Here is a 14,417-nt window from a genome sequence, read left to right as displayed (position 1 = left end):
GAGAGTGTTGGCTTTAAGCCCTTCAAGCGTAGTAAGATTTAAGTTTTATACGCAGAATAAAAAGCTGTGAATTCTTTGTCTGGAGTTGTTTGTGTGTTAATCTTCCTTCAATTTGCTTCATACTAATTGTACTGTTAGAGATATTTGTCTGTACTGGTACCACATATCTTGAACTAAATTGATAGCATAAGGCTTCAAAGTGTGTGAAAGTGTTTGAGATCGCAGTACTTTTCAAATTCATTTTTTTCCAGATGACTTCAAGTCAGCTCAGCATGGCAATCGACTGCATGTCATCCACTATGACACCTCCAGCAACTGTCCTAGATTCTGGTATTTATAATTATCCTATTATCATTTAATACATAAATATTATTCTATATCATGATTTCTTCTTTTGAATTTAATCCAAGCATGAAAAGGGAATCAATACTCTGATGTTAACAAATTTCTATATACAGCGAAACCCCTTATTTACGTTACCGTTATTTACGTTTTCCCGTTATTTGCACTATATTCTTCAGGTCCCGTTTAGTTCCCATTTAGTCCAATACAATACTTTCACGCGAATTACGTCTCAAAAATCGAATCCTTCCCGCTATTTACGTCACGTAACAACCATAGTAGGACTAAAAACATTGTGAAAAACGTAACGTTTATAGTTCGGCAATGAACATCTTAAATCGCAAAATATTCATATTTTATAACATGAAAAGTTGCTTTTATTTCTAAACATGTAATAATTTAAGCCTAGGCGTGTAAAAGTACTAGTAATTATAGCAGGAGACAATCTAAAATGCACGAGGGAAAAACGTAAACACAAACATGGCTGCTTGTAAGTTCTGATACTGTATTTATGTCACAACTTAGCCGAAATACTGGTACGAGACATAAACTTCACAAGATAAAATGAGCGGAGTCTTGGTAACTGCTTTATACGTCTTTTATAATTTCGGAAGTATTGTACAGTTGACGCATATTTTTTAAACTAACCATTTATTTATGGGGATAGTAAATAATTAATTATTGGTATCAAGACATCATGATAAACGTAAACTTGAACACGTCACGGCAGCGAGAAAACTGGTGCGTATACCAATAAACTGGTATTATAACTGGCAAAAATTGGTACATGGGAGGTGGAGCTTATATTTTTTTCCGCTAAGCTCGCATCTATTGGCTGGCTGCTGATGGCAGGTCATGAGTCTGGGCGGAGCATAGAGTGCGCATGCGCCGCCGCGCCGTTACAGCAGCTGACCGAGTACAATGACCTTTCTCCGCGTACGGCACGCTATTGACTGTAAATTTTAATCAAATTGCAGCCTTTTTTAAAAAAAAATTTTTACTGTGAGCAATGTGTATGTAGCCCGTATTTGTTATAAACCCTGCCGGTTGCAACTGTATTTATAATTTGGAGAGGCAAATAATCTCCTTAAACAGTCAAAAAAGCAAGCAGAAGAAAATTTCAGATTTTTTTGTTAGGAAGTAATCAGAAAAACATTTTGGCTTTCATTCTTTTTTTATTTTTGTCAAATGTGGTAAATTAATAATTGATTAAATACTAAAGTAAAATTTGTTGTTAGTGTGTTTGTACCTGCATTATAGTATGTGCTATTAAACAAAAGGAAAAAAATTCTAAATAAGGTAAACTGTACTCCTTTTTATACTTTCCCCTTTATTTACACTTTCCCGCTTTTTACACTTTTTTACTTTGTCCCCATGAAAAGTGCAAATAAGGGGTTTTGCTGTATATGTGCCAGAGTGGAATAAATTCAACACGATCAGTGCTCGCTGATGCTCGTGAATTTTAACCCGTCATTTTGTCATTCTGTCATTCTGTCAGTCTGTTAATCTGTTCTGTGTGTTCATCGTAACTTAACAAATTGTTGAATAATAATAATAATAAGTCAGTTTTTTAATGTATTAGTTATTGTACTATAAGTAATGATGGGTCAAATTCTAATTTTCTCTAATCCGAATCTCAAAGAGTGCCTCGAATCCGAATCTAGGTTTTAAGAGTCAAAAATGAAATAATGTACAAGAAATATAAATTTTAACAAATATCCAGTGCTTCTTCATAGCACTTTTTTGTTGCTGAGAATGTTAATTACATTTTAAATTGGTAATTCCTAATGATTTTACAGTATTTTAAATGTCACTAACCTATATCAACCAACCTAATTTACATCTTATTATTATATTTATACCTAACTAAATCATTTGATTAAATGATATACTACTTGAAGTATCACAATGCCATCTTGCAAAATAATTTGAAAACATGCCAGGAAATTAAGAAAAAATTGTTTAGTAGTTTCCTCTCCACTGAAACAAGGCTTTTCTTCAGAATTACTGATTGTTTTTACAAAATAAAAACAATAATTATGGGTTTCAGATACTATCTTAAAAAAAATATACATAAGTTTATCTCCATAACTTTTTTTAATTCAACCAAAAAATTAAAATAACTTACTATTGAATCATTAAAACCCATGGTAGGTACTAGGAAGCAGTACACCAACACTACCTTTTGGCATAAACAGGGAAGGACCTACACAATTTGTACATTTCTAGATGTTGTAGTACATAACTAAAATAAATTAAAACATGGGGACGGGGCTAAAAGTACGTTAAACACATTGTAACATGTTTTCTCATACCATTGACAATTATTTCTTGGCCTTACCTATAAAATTTCTAAAATGTTAAGTGTAAACAAACGTTAAGATGGGTTAATACATACTATGTTAATTTTCAATTTTGTTCTGACATTTACCAGGAAACATAGTTCTCTAATTGAAAAACGAAACTGTTGTGCCACGTTAAGTAATGAAAGAAATATACTTAAAACTAGGTATAAACATAAAACACCAGTATAACTTTTCCTTTAAAAAAATCCCTTCTTTTTTTCCCCTCACTAAATAACCAACGATATGAAAACACAAGACGTACAAACACAGCACTAAGAGCAACTTATCACATTTGTGGCATTCATAAATAAAATTGATGGACTCTTTAGTTTAAAAAAATACTACATTCGAGATATATGAAAATATTTTTTTTATTGAAATTTGTTTCCTGTGTTAAATATCTATGACCCGCGTTATGTTTTCATAAATGGCGTTGATCAACTCATGTAAACAGCCGTGTTCCATGCCAAACTTTAGGTTTTTTTATGTTGAGAAACTTTGGGAAAAACTTTAAAAACAGCAGAATTTGGGTCATTTTCTGCAAATTTTGTTTCTCACCATATTTTTGAATCCTTAAATATAGCAACCAATACATATATATTCATACCATGTGAACTAAGTTTTCCAGATGAATAAACTATATGTATTTAATTTACTTAATTCATACATTAAAAGAATAATATTTTGGAAAATGGTATTAGAATAAGTACAAAGATAAACATAAGATTTTTGTAGTGTTGAAATTTTTAATTTACTATTATTACGCCAATATTTTTTGTAGAATCTTTTTCCTAGAATCCCAAATCTTTCAAATACTGGAGATTTGGTGGGATTCGAGGATTTGACAGGCACATCCCTTATTATAAGTATGACTATTATTTATTATTCGTAATGTATTGTAAATGTGACAGTATAGGTTGATTTGTGTGCAGAACACAACTATAGAAAAACAGAAAATTAATTTTTGTATAATGACCTAATGCGCCGATGAACTCAGTCAAACACATAGGTTTAATTACGAATATTTTCCTGAATTTTTAAAAATACACTAGCGTATAATAGGCATTGTGCAAATACTAGTTTTTTGATGCAAAGAAAATATCAAATCGAATGTTTAGAAGGTTTAGAATGTTTAAAATATTCACAATCTCAAATCGAATTGCAAATATTGTTCTCGGTGAAGCTGTATCACATTTATTTTATTAAATATGGGATAAACGAAAAAAACAAATCATTAATGTTTGTAATGATTGAAATGATTAAATTGTTAAACAATTGAGCCCTATATGCATTCAATAAAAATTATAAATTAACAAAGCATATTATTAATATTGAGCATTCATAAAAGCAAGTAGAATGCCACCTTTTGATTTTTTAAGTAACCAGCTTTATTCAAGCAAAATATATTTTTAAAAAAATTTTTAATTATGAAGCTAAGGCTTCCAATGTTTTAAAGCTCTGCAACAAATGCAAAGCTTCACCTGAGTCTGTAAGCTTTGCATCACAACTGAAGCTTCAAATAAAACAAACAGCTTATTTCCTGGCGATATCTAATCAAATACTAAAAAGAGATTCAATTGATTCGCTTAGTCGAAGCTTCGCACAGGCCTAGCTATAATGCTTCTCACATATTTGGTTAAAGACAGGGCTGTTCTGATACACCATTATATTGGATACCAGCAAATATTCATCTTTTGGCCAGTACCAAAGTATTGGTACAATAATTATGGAAAAATTTATAACCAGAACATAAATTTGTTTTAAATATGTACTTGCTATGTTTATTTGACATAATTTTAATAGTATTTTCATTTTAATGAATTCTTTAGCTAAATCTTATAAGACAAATCATAAAAATTATCATCTTGAGTTCTATTGAACTAGAAATAAATTGAAACAATGTTTACCTAATGAATAAGTAGTGCACAGTATTTAATAAACATGCTATAAATTTAGATTTAGACAAAAAAATACGTTCGTGATTATATTTATAAAAAAAATTATGTTTCAGTTGTTTATTCATATAATGTGGCCAGTAATTGTAAATGTTGTTTGTAGTGGTGGTGGTGGTATCATGGTATTGAGAGATGGTATCAGAACAGCACTAGTTCTGAGCAGAGAACCGAACCGATGGTGATGATTCAGTACCCCTGAACGGTGGGATGAGCTGTGTGTGCTTGTAGGCCCGCCCACTCCCTCGGAAGCCCTGGAGCTGCTGGAATGCCCGTCCGTGGGCACGCTGGCGTCGCAGCAGTCCGACAGCTGCCCCTACGCGGCCCTGCCCGAGGTGAGCCCCGGCTCGCACCACCACCCCCACCACCCCCACCACCGACACTCGGACTCGTCCCTGTCCATCCTCCTGGCCGGCCACTCGGCCTCCGACAACTCCCAGGAGGGGGAGTAGCTGCGTCGGTTCGTCCGGGCCGACTGCGTCGCTGACTCCTCGGCGCTTTGATTCTTTTTTTAATCCGCGTAAATCACGTAACATTCGATCGAAAAAAGATATTTATTTACTTGGGGTGAAAAAAAAAAGTTTAATTCTTGCAATGTTCTGAAACTGTTGCTGGGTTTGGATCTAAAATGTCAACATATCAAAACTCCTTTTTGTTCAACTCATCCACTCGTCAAGCCATTCTGTTTTTTTTTTGCGACCATCGTTTTGCATGAGGACTCCAACACTCCTGTGTAAATGAACCAGTGATTCATGATTCTGACAGCCATAATTACTAGCGGCTGGAAAAATTAGCATCTATTGTAGTGAAATTAGCATTTTAGATTAAATTTATTTAAAACCTAATATTTACATTCTAAATATTTTTAAACAAAATATTAATGTATAAAAATACCTCCAAATAACCCAATAGTTTAGTTCTGTACAAAAACCACAATTTTATAATGTCTTTTTAGATTAAAAATTCTAATAAATTTAAATAGTTGTTTAAGTAAAAAAAAATATGATACTGTGATATGCCAACAAAAATTAATTTGCAGGTTTAAAGAATAATACACAAGATACTGGATTAATTGGATTGGGTTGTATTTTAAAATTATCTCAGAATGTATGTAACATGGTTGCATCATAGAGACATGGCAATATCACGAAGTATGGGTACAAAAAATGATAACCAGAATGTATGGGTTTAGTGTACCATTTGGGGGAATGCCAAGTATCTGTAGTTAATGCTGTGGTTTACTTTCACACTCCCACTAAAGCATAATACAAGAAAGTGCAGGCTGTATTGTTTATCTTATTAGCCAATCATACACCTTTCGTCTGTGAGATGAGAAAGTCTGTGGCAAAGGTGGTGGACCTGTTGTGTTCGTGTATTAACTTAAGTTCCTGATAATTCTTAAGTGACAAACATATATTAAAATAATTTAATTATACATACACGTGTGTCCTAGACATAAAGCAAAGTTTGAATACAAGCTGAGTCTGGTCACTGAAAGTCTACAAGAGAGGGTTGTTTCTAAGTGTAAGAATGTACATTTTGTACAATGATTTTGAAAACTAACAAAATACCTATCTGGCATTTTATAAAGGATATTTTTGCTAATTAATGATATTTAAACTAATTTAGCTGAAAAAAAAAAAATTATATAAAATATTAGGTAAAATAGCATTTATTTTGGAAATTAACCAAAAATATTATTTATAGTGTAAATTAAAAAAAATAGCATTTTTAGTAAAATGCTAATTTTTCCAGGCCCTAATAATTACTATAAAGTACCCTCAGTAATACTGTTTCTGTTACACGTTTTTAAGAAATTTTTTGTCAGTTATGTCTTCTGCACTAATTAATGAGCAATTTTAACTGAAAACTCATTGAAATAAAATTATTTCATATTTAATATCTACTCTTTTAGTACAGACAGGTTTAATATTCATGCTGTTAAATATACATATTCACTGCTTATTTAGAATATACTCTATAGTTTTTTTTTGTACTAGACATAATAGAAGAAGTTTTAGGTATTGCTTACTGGTTTGTACTTTGTAGTATTAAAAGAAGGGTGTTTTATGCCAAATCACATGGTTGTTAAATATGATTGCGCTTCATCAATTTTTTATTATTTTACAATGTAATTGTAATCATGCCATCTAACTGATCCAGTTAGTATAATTTGTTTAAAATTAGAATTTTTTTTTATGATATTGAAGCACAAGTTCCTAGTTGATTTGGCTGAAATGACTCCGAAAAAACTTAACATCTTTAATAATTTTCACTCTAGTTGTGTTATGATTTGTACATTTAAAGTTCACAGAAATAGGATTTTTAACACTAAATATCTGGCCATTATAATAAATTTTTAAATTTAATTTTATAATATTTCCATGAGAATAACTAAATTTTTGTGGAAACTGCTTCAGTTTTTGCAAGCTTGAATATCAGAAAAAAGTTAATTAACAAGTGTATGACCCATAGCTTGCTGAGTACCATACCGTGCTGTATCATCACATTGAAATTTTTTTCGTTTACTGCCATGTAAGAAGAGATATATTTTTGTTTGATGTCTTGTAATTATTTTTCTTCTAGTTCTTTCAGACAATAAAATCAAACAATTTAATATTTTTGTAACTCTGATGACAAAATGAATGCAATACTACTATTATCGAGAATGTGACAAATAAGGTTTTAAACTTTATGTTTACATATTTTTACTATTAAGTCATCATTTAATTAATTGTGAGACACACAAATCTGAATTATTTCTTAAAATCTAAATTTTTAATTTCACTAAAATAGGTTTGTGAAGTATCATGTTTTCTGGGGGTACAACTTGCAACAACATAAAACCTGTTATTGAATCTTAACCGATCTTAACTTATGACACTAGTTCACCTTCTTCCCTCCAATTTTTTCATTGTTTTTTTATTATTCTTATCAAACAAACCAGAAAGTCAATTTAGCCATATGTGTAAATGTTTTGTATAGAAGTTTTGAACAAAATACATCATTGTGTGCAGGCATGTTCTCCAATATTAAATTATACATGTGAGGGAGAGCTCTGTTGTTTGTTATCAAATGGTAGGTAATGTTTTGGTCACCATTCTACAAGCTATATGTGACAAGCTTGTGACCAATGATCTGTTGACTAGTTGGGCAGAAGCCATAGGATTTATACAAATAGACAGAAACATTTGGGCCTATTCTCCCACTGATTTGGCCAAAATGAACTCATTGGAGTAGAACGAATTCAGTTGCTTACTGCAATATGAGTTTATAGCTGAGCAATTATTATTTGATGTATTGTATTACTTAACTGATTAAATAACTCAAAATAAAGTTCTAAATTCAGGTTGGTTAACTTTGTACAGTGCTTCAAATGTATCCTATGATTTTGGAGCGAGAATTGTGAATCTGTGTTTATATTGCTGCAGCAATTTTTTTTTTTTATTGTACATACTTTGTTTGCTGGTGGATGCCTATTTTCACATGCTGTATTATAATATGAATTACTTCTTTGCCACATAATAAAATAATCAATAAACATTCAATTTTAAAATACATCACAGTTGTTGGCAGCTATATTATATTTGTGTTAACAAGTGTTTTGTATCAGTTAGCTGTTGTTTAACCCAATTGTTTATTACTGCATAGTGCATAGTAAGTTTGGTCTGTGTTTAGTGTGACATTAAGTTACCATATTATTGTGCCATACTTAGTTGCCATAATTTAATGTGCAAGCTTTGGTTTTTAAGATATTCTATGTTTTGTTGTGGATAGGTATTATACTGTATATGTTTTATGAAGCTTAATAATTGGGGAAGTTAGCTCTGAATGTCATGAAGTAAATTATGTTGTTTTCTGAATATGATATGGAAAAAAACTGTGTACAAAGTACAAATTTGGAGAGGTGAGATTTGTATGTTAATGATTCTGTAAACAACAAATCTATTGAGGGTTCCTTTTGTGATTTTGAAAGAATATGCACAGAAAGGTAGTTCTTTATAAAAATACATACTGTAGTAATTGTGATAAACTGAAATTACAATGTATACATTTTTATTTTTGTATATTGTAAAATGTAAACCTATTAGGTTGATGGAAAACAATATTTTGCGAACAGGAATGGTAGTTATACAATAAGAAAGTGTTCAATGCTTACATAATGCATGTTCATTCTATTTTGGTATTTTATTCAAAAATGTAACTGAGAGGAAATGTCAAAATTATGTGTGGATGTGAACAAGTTTGTTATATTTGTTATTGTTAGAAAATACATTCCTCGAACAAGTAAAAACAAAGTAAATAATAAATTTTATAATTATGACATTTTGAAACACTTGTATTTTTTTTCCCCTACATACTCAGAATGATTCTTTCAGACTCACACTATAGGTAGTTATGTTGAGTATAATTGGTGTAGTATAAAAGCATTTTCGTTTTTGCACGAAGTTAAATATTATTTATCTGTATTACAAAAATCATGTTTTTAGGCAATATTAATATAATTTAATAGCCAGTTGTTTCCCATAATATTTTGTAGAAGGGCATATACAATGTAAAGTAATTTATCCCATGTAATCACAGCAGTCAGTGAATACTCTTAGCTAACAGACAGTAAACTGCACAACAGTAGTATAGTTCTGCATCTCTATAAAAAAATCTTTTCAGTTGAGAAGTTTGTTTGACTGGTGTGAGTGCTGAAGAAGGAGGGTATTTTCACCACCTAAAGCAGAGACCACAAAGCCCACACGAGCTCACGCGAAGGTTCTTTCTTGATCGCTCAGAATTGGTTTCCTTGCGCAAGGGGAGGAAGTGGAGCTAATCCACTGGGGGAAATGATGTGCTCCTGCACAGAACAACAAAATTTATCTTGGAGCGGCCGAGATACAAGCCTTGCTGTAAGTGGAAACTCCAGGCATATAGAGAAGCAGTGTATAGGGATGTTAATATGTTTAAGTCAAACGTATGTTTATTCAGCATAAAAATTCAGACAGGTGTATATTCGGTCGGGGTTCGGGTTTCGAGAGGGTCGCTACGGTGTTGTTTGGTAATGGGCGCCACCACGTGGAAGGGCACGTGGACCCGACTATCATCCGTCTCAGAGCGTGTGAGGCAAGACTGGACCCTCGGTTAACTCCCGTAGTACACTCGGACCTGACCCGCTCTCAGCGTCGGGCATGCTTATGGTATAACACGTAGTGGGCTCTCCAGGCATCCCACACGCCTGCTCACGACGTATAGGTCGCCACGTGGTCGGTGCAAAAAAATACAGGGAGACAATTAGAATTAATACGTTTAATAATGGCACGTACTCCCGTACACTGTCTCACGAGGTGCATCTCCAAGATCCCAGGCACCTAATCAGAACGCAGGGATAAGGCCCACGCACGTGGCCTGCACAAGCGATTACTTAGACGTGAAAAGACTCGTTAAGAGTTGAAAAAATGATTATGTTAAACAGTCCCCCAACCGAGGCAGGCCCCGGGGATACGTGAAAGCAGAAAACTGAATTAATAGTCAGTAAACAAAGAGTGAAGTCCCCGGGTGCGGAAGGCAGTGTCTTACCTCGGTCGTTGGCGGTGTGAAACTGAACGAGTGCCGTGCGCCCTCGGAGCCTTGCCAGTACGCCTTTCTGATTAAGTGCCTTGTAATTTTATATAAAGAAATACAAAAACACTTCATAAATTAATACACGTTCTCCCACGGTTCTATTACTATTTAACCTAGAGTTATTAATTAAAATATATATACATTTCAACTTTGTTCGTGTTTGAGTTTGCCTGGCAGCGTCTTAGACTTACTTACTAAAACTTATAATTTTAAACAAAACGAAAACCCTCCCACCCGTCAGTGGCGACACAAATGAATGGGGAAAAAATAAAAAGCTATACAATATTATTATTACAAATTTAGGGGGACGTCTCACTGCTGCTACAGCGCCCTCTTGAGGTAGTTCGTGGCGCGCTATTCAAACCCAAACACACGACTACGTGCTCAAGATGGAGCGGCTGACAGTACAGGAAGTGGGACTGGTGGTGAGGGGAAAGGTGGCGGAGGCTGACCAGGCTTCTTGGGCGCAGGCCCGGTTGACGTCAATTCTAAAAGTTAAAAGAAATCCAAATGCTAGTAGAAAATTTTTATTTTTCCTTTGAGTAATGTCAATCCTTGGTTTTATGTGACCTATACATAGCTCGCATATGCAGATTACTGGGCAGATTAACACCTTCTTTTGGCTATTTGGGTTTGCGAACCCAGATTGTTTTTTTTACTAAACAGGCCAATATCTGCACTTTGTGGCTAAAGACTTATGGCCGGTTTCACCAATGTCCCCTAACTTTTAAGAGCTGCTTAAGGCATGTGTAAGGGCTGCCTAGCACATTGAATCGTTTCACCAACAGTTAAGGAACTCTTAAGTAATCTTAAGCATCCCTTAGTTTAAGTGGTGGAAATCGGGCCCCTAACTATTTAAGCGGCACTTACTGTCACAAAACAAGAAAAATAAAATGGATGCCGTGGAGGAATACGAAGAACTAACCGAAGGTGTACATTTTATTTTTGATATAAATGTTATTGCTGAAGTTGTGGAACATTTTTAAGGTGAACTTAATGTGAAATCCTTTATTATAAATACATTCGAGAATGTTCGCAAACTCCACTTTTATTTAAGAACTCATTTAATAAGGAAGTAATTAAAGGTTTTTCTTTTGAAAAGTCTTAAAAGAACATTTATTACAAGGAATTTTGTATGTTCTAAAGGAAAAAAACTGATAATTTTTATTTTATTTTCATCTGCTATTAAAACTTAGTTTAAACTTAGACAAAATTACACTAGCGATAAATTCTCCCATGCTGCGTCCTTTTCTTTGCTCGAAACAGCATCCGTCCTCTTATTTTCTATTATATTTTTATGCCTCTCAACTAGGCTCAACACCTTCATTTTCTCATCAGAAGAAAAGTTTTGCGTTTTCATTCTCTTTGTTTCAAACATTTTCACACTACTTTGCAACGACCATATAGCTACTACTTTCCGTGAAAATACACTAACATCGTAACATCCAATTACCGCGAAATTAATAAACATTCAGATATTTGTTTACTGTTTAGTTAAAATATTTGATTGGCTTATGTATGTCACGTGACAAAAAGTTCGAAGTACCAACCTGAAAACTATTAGTACTTATATCTGTACGAACCCTCGCTCTATGGCAAGCCAGTCCCTAACTAAGCAACCCCTACATAAGTGAATGTGACGATGGTGAAAACCAATTTCGTGAGAATTGACTTTAAGGAACGCCTAAACTTAAGCAATCCTTTGCTGAGGGTGTGTTTAGGAGGCGTTGGTGAAAACGGCCCTTAGGGTTGGAAATTAGCCAATTTTATTTAGGGCTAGATATTATTCTGAGCCAGACATTTAAATATTTTAAATAATTTAATATTCAGTGTCAATACGTGCTCAAAATATACATATTTCAAGTTACATTTCAGATCCAAACGTGTACATACATTCAGAGGGTGTTTTCTTTCGCAAGACTTTATATCAAACACATTATTATGACAAACAAAATTACAATGAAAAATTATTCATGACAATATTAAAAGCACTCGTTTAAAATAATTTCTGTTTATTTACTTATTTGATAAATTTGCACATGTCCACGTCTTTCTTTTAATAGGTACTATATTGCTAAAAAAAATTTCTTTTCATTCACTTCTAAATGTAACCCTAAAATATGAGTTACCTAATCTAAATAAGGTGTAACAAGACACCACTGTTTCATTGTGTATGTGAACGTGCAAGTATTGTGAACATACTGCTCATTCGTGCAGGATCTGCTACTACAAGTTTTCCATTTTCAACATTAAAAATGTGCAAATACTTAGTGCCACCTAACTTGTAAGCCAAATGCATGTGAATCTTGATCTGTCTCTTTCTCCCTCTCTTTTTTTTTCTTTCCTGAAAATGCATTCTAGCATTATTTAACATCTCTCAATTCCAGAAGTACATTTGCTTGAATGACCTAAACCAGTAATAGCCAATTGACCAAATCTGCCTTAACTGAAAATCTTGGTGTCGTCCTCGGAAAAAATAAGCATTGGTCATTAGAAAAACTATGCAACCATCAGAAATTTTAAAAGTTAAGGTGAAGTTTGCATAAACAAATTTCAAAGTATTGAACTTAGGTACATGACAATCGCAAATATTCTTCCAACTTTAGTCCAAAAAATTATATATATAAATTTATGTATATATGTATGTGTGTGTATGTATGTATTTATATATATATATATATATATATATATATATAGAGAGAGAGAGAGAGAGAGAGAGAGAGAGAGAGAGAGAGAGAGTGTGTGTTAACAGTTTACTATCAAACCCACAGAATGATATCTGTGAAATGACAAATGTGGTTTTGAAGCAGGATCATACAAAGAATTTCATTTCTGCTTGGTGGGGGGGAAGGGGATGGAACCACAAAGATAGATTTTTTTAAGGAATTTTCACTCGGTGGAGGAGGGGGGGGGGGGGGAGAAAGAGAGAGAACTCTCCAGTCTGGACTCGTGGAACAGCAGATACTGCTTCTACCATCCACCCGCCCACACAAGGTTAAAAAGTGAAAGCTACGAGCATGCACACAAACCTAGTACGAATTTAACTGCCTAGAGAAGGCCAGCTTGAATGGACTGCTCAGAACCTTAAATAATTTTCTCCAATGTTCTTTTATTGTGGTATAAAAAGTGAATAATATTTGAATGTTTGTGTAAAAAAATATTAAACCAGGTTAAACAAGGAGTGACAGTAACAAATAGTAGTTATCAAAGTTCAGTGCTATAGGTAAACAGAATTTTACTTTAAAGAATTCTTAAAGAAAATGTTAAAAATAAAAGAATTGCTGTTCAAAATATAATTAATGCTGTCATTCTTTTCTACCTAAAACCAGGCAACTGAAAGGCACAACATATATCTTAAGCATCGCATATATTTCCTATTTTTTTTCTTATAATATTCATGAAGAACTCTGTACCAAGTCCACCACAAACAAGACTGATTTCATAGGTGGTCTATCACCACACTGTACTGAAATGAAAACAAGACAGTGTAGTACAATAAATGCTGAAATTAAAACCTTCCAGCCACTGTAGTAAAGCACAGCAACAGCTTTGTTTATATTTCTGAGATATTTTATCACCCTGCACTTTCCTTTAAAACAAGTAGAAACAGCATATTTCATTTTCTTAATTTAATGAAAAATGTATTTTTATATGCAAAAAAAATTTATAAATGGTATTCTTGATAATCAACCATTACAATGGTGAAGCTGTTTAGAATTGTTAGTTGCTGTGCAATAAGTGTAGGTTCAGGTCTTGCACATTTATTTTACTTTTTGAAAGTGGATGATTATATAATTCATACAGCAATAAAATTTATAAATTTTTGTACAATATGTTTGACCATAAGTTTTTTGAGAAACATGAAATGATAAGATATTTTTATTTGGTTTTTCCTACTGGTTGGAAAGAAGAAGGAAAAAAAAAATGTTTTAAAAATTTTTCATTACACGTCAAATCTTTTCATTAGAAAAAATGTAAAACTATAATAATAATACATTTTATACTTTGTCAACATTGAAATATAACAATTCCTAAATATTATTTTTATTATTAATTAAAGTGGCTTTGTGAGGTTATATCTAGTTATTTTTCATGTAAAAATATGTGCAGAAAAAGTTATAATAATTGTGATTTTAAGATTAAAGTTTTCCTTTCAATAAATATATAA

General features: G+C 32.8%; 1 protein-coding gene across 2 annotated transcripts in view; it reads left to right on the top strand.

The window, feature by feature from the left end:
- Positions 1 to 10,733, top strand: part of LOC134530758 (uncharacterized) — a 30,834-nt gene extending 20,101 nt beyond the window's left edge. Inside the window, exons 7-8 of one of the 2 annotated variants that reach the window (XM_063365904.1) lie at positions 252 to 330; positions 4,871 to 10,733. In XM_063365904.1, coding sequence (XP_063221974.1) covers positions 252 to 330; positions 4,871 to 5,091 — 300 coding nt within the window. In that variant the 3' untranslated portion in view covers positions 5,092 to 10,733. The remainder of the gene's footprint in view (positions 1 to 251; positions 331 to 4,870) is intronic. The other variant, XM_063365902.1, reaches the window with a different exon arrangement.
- The last annotated feature ends 3,684 nt before the right edge of the window (positions 10,734 to 14,417 follow it).

This window comes from Bacillus rossius, chromosome 3 (assembly GCF_032445375.1).
Source record: "Bacillus rossius redtenbacheri isolate Brsri chromosome 3, Brsri_v3, whole genome shotgun sequence".
NCBI classification, from domain to species: Eukaryota; Metazoa; Arthropoda; class Insecta; order Phasmatodea; family Bacillidae; genus Bacillus; species Bacillus rossius.
This window is presented reverse-complemented; position numbering and strand designations above follow the sequence as displayed.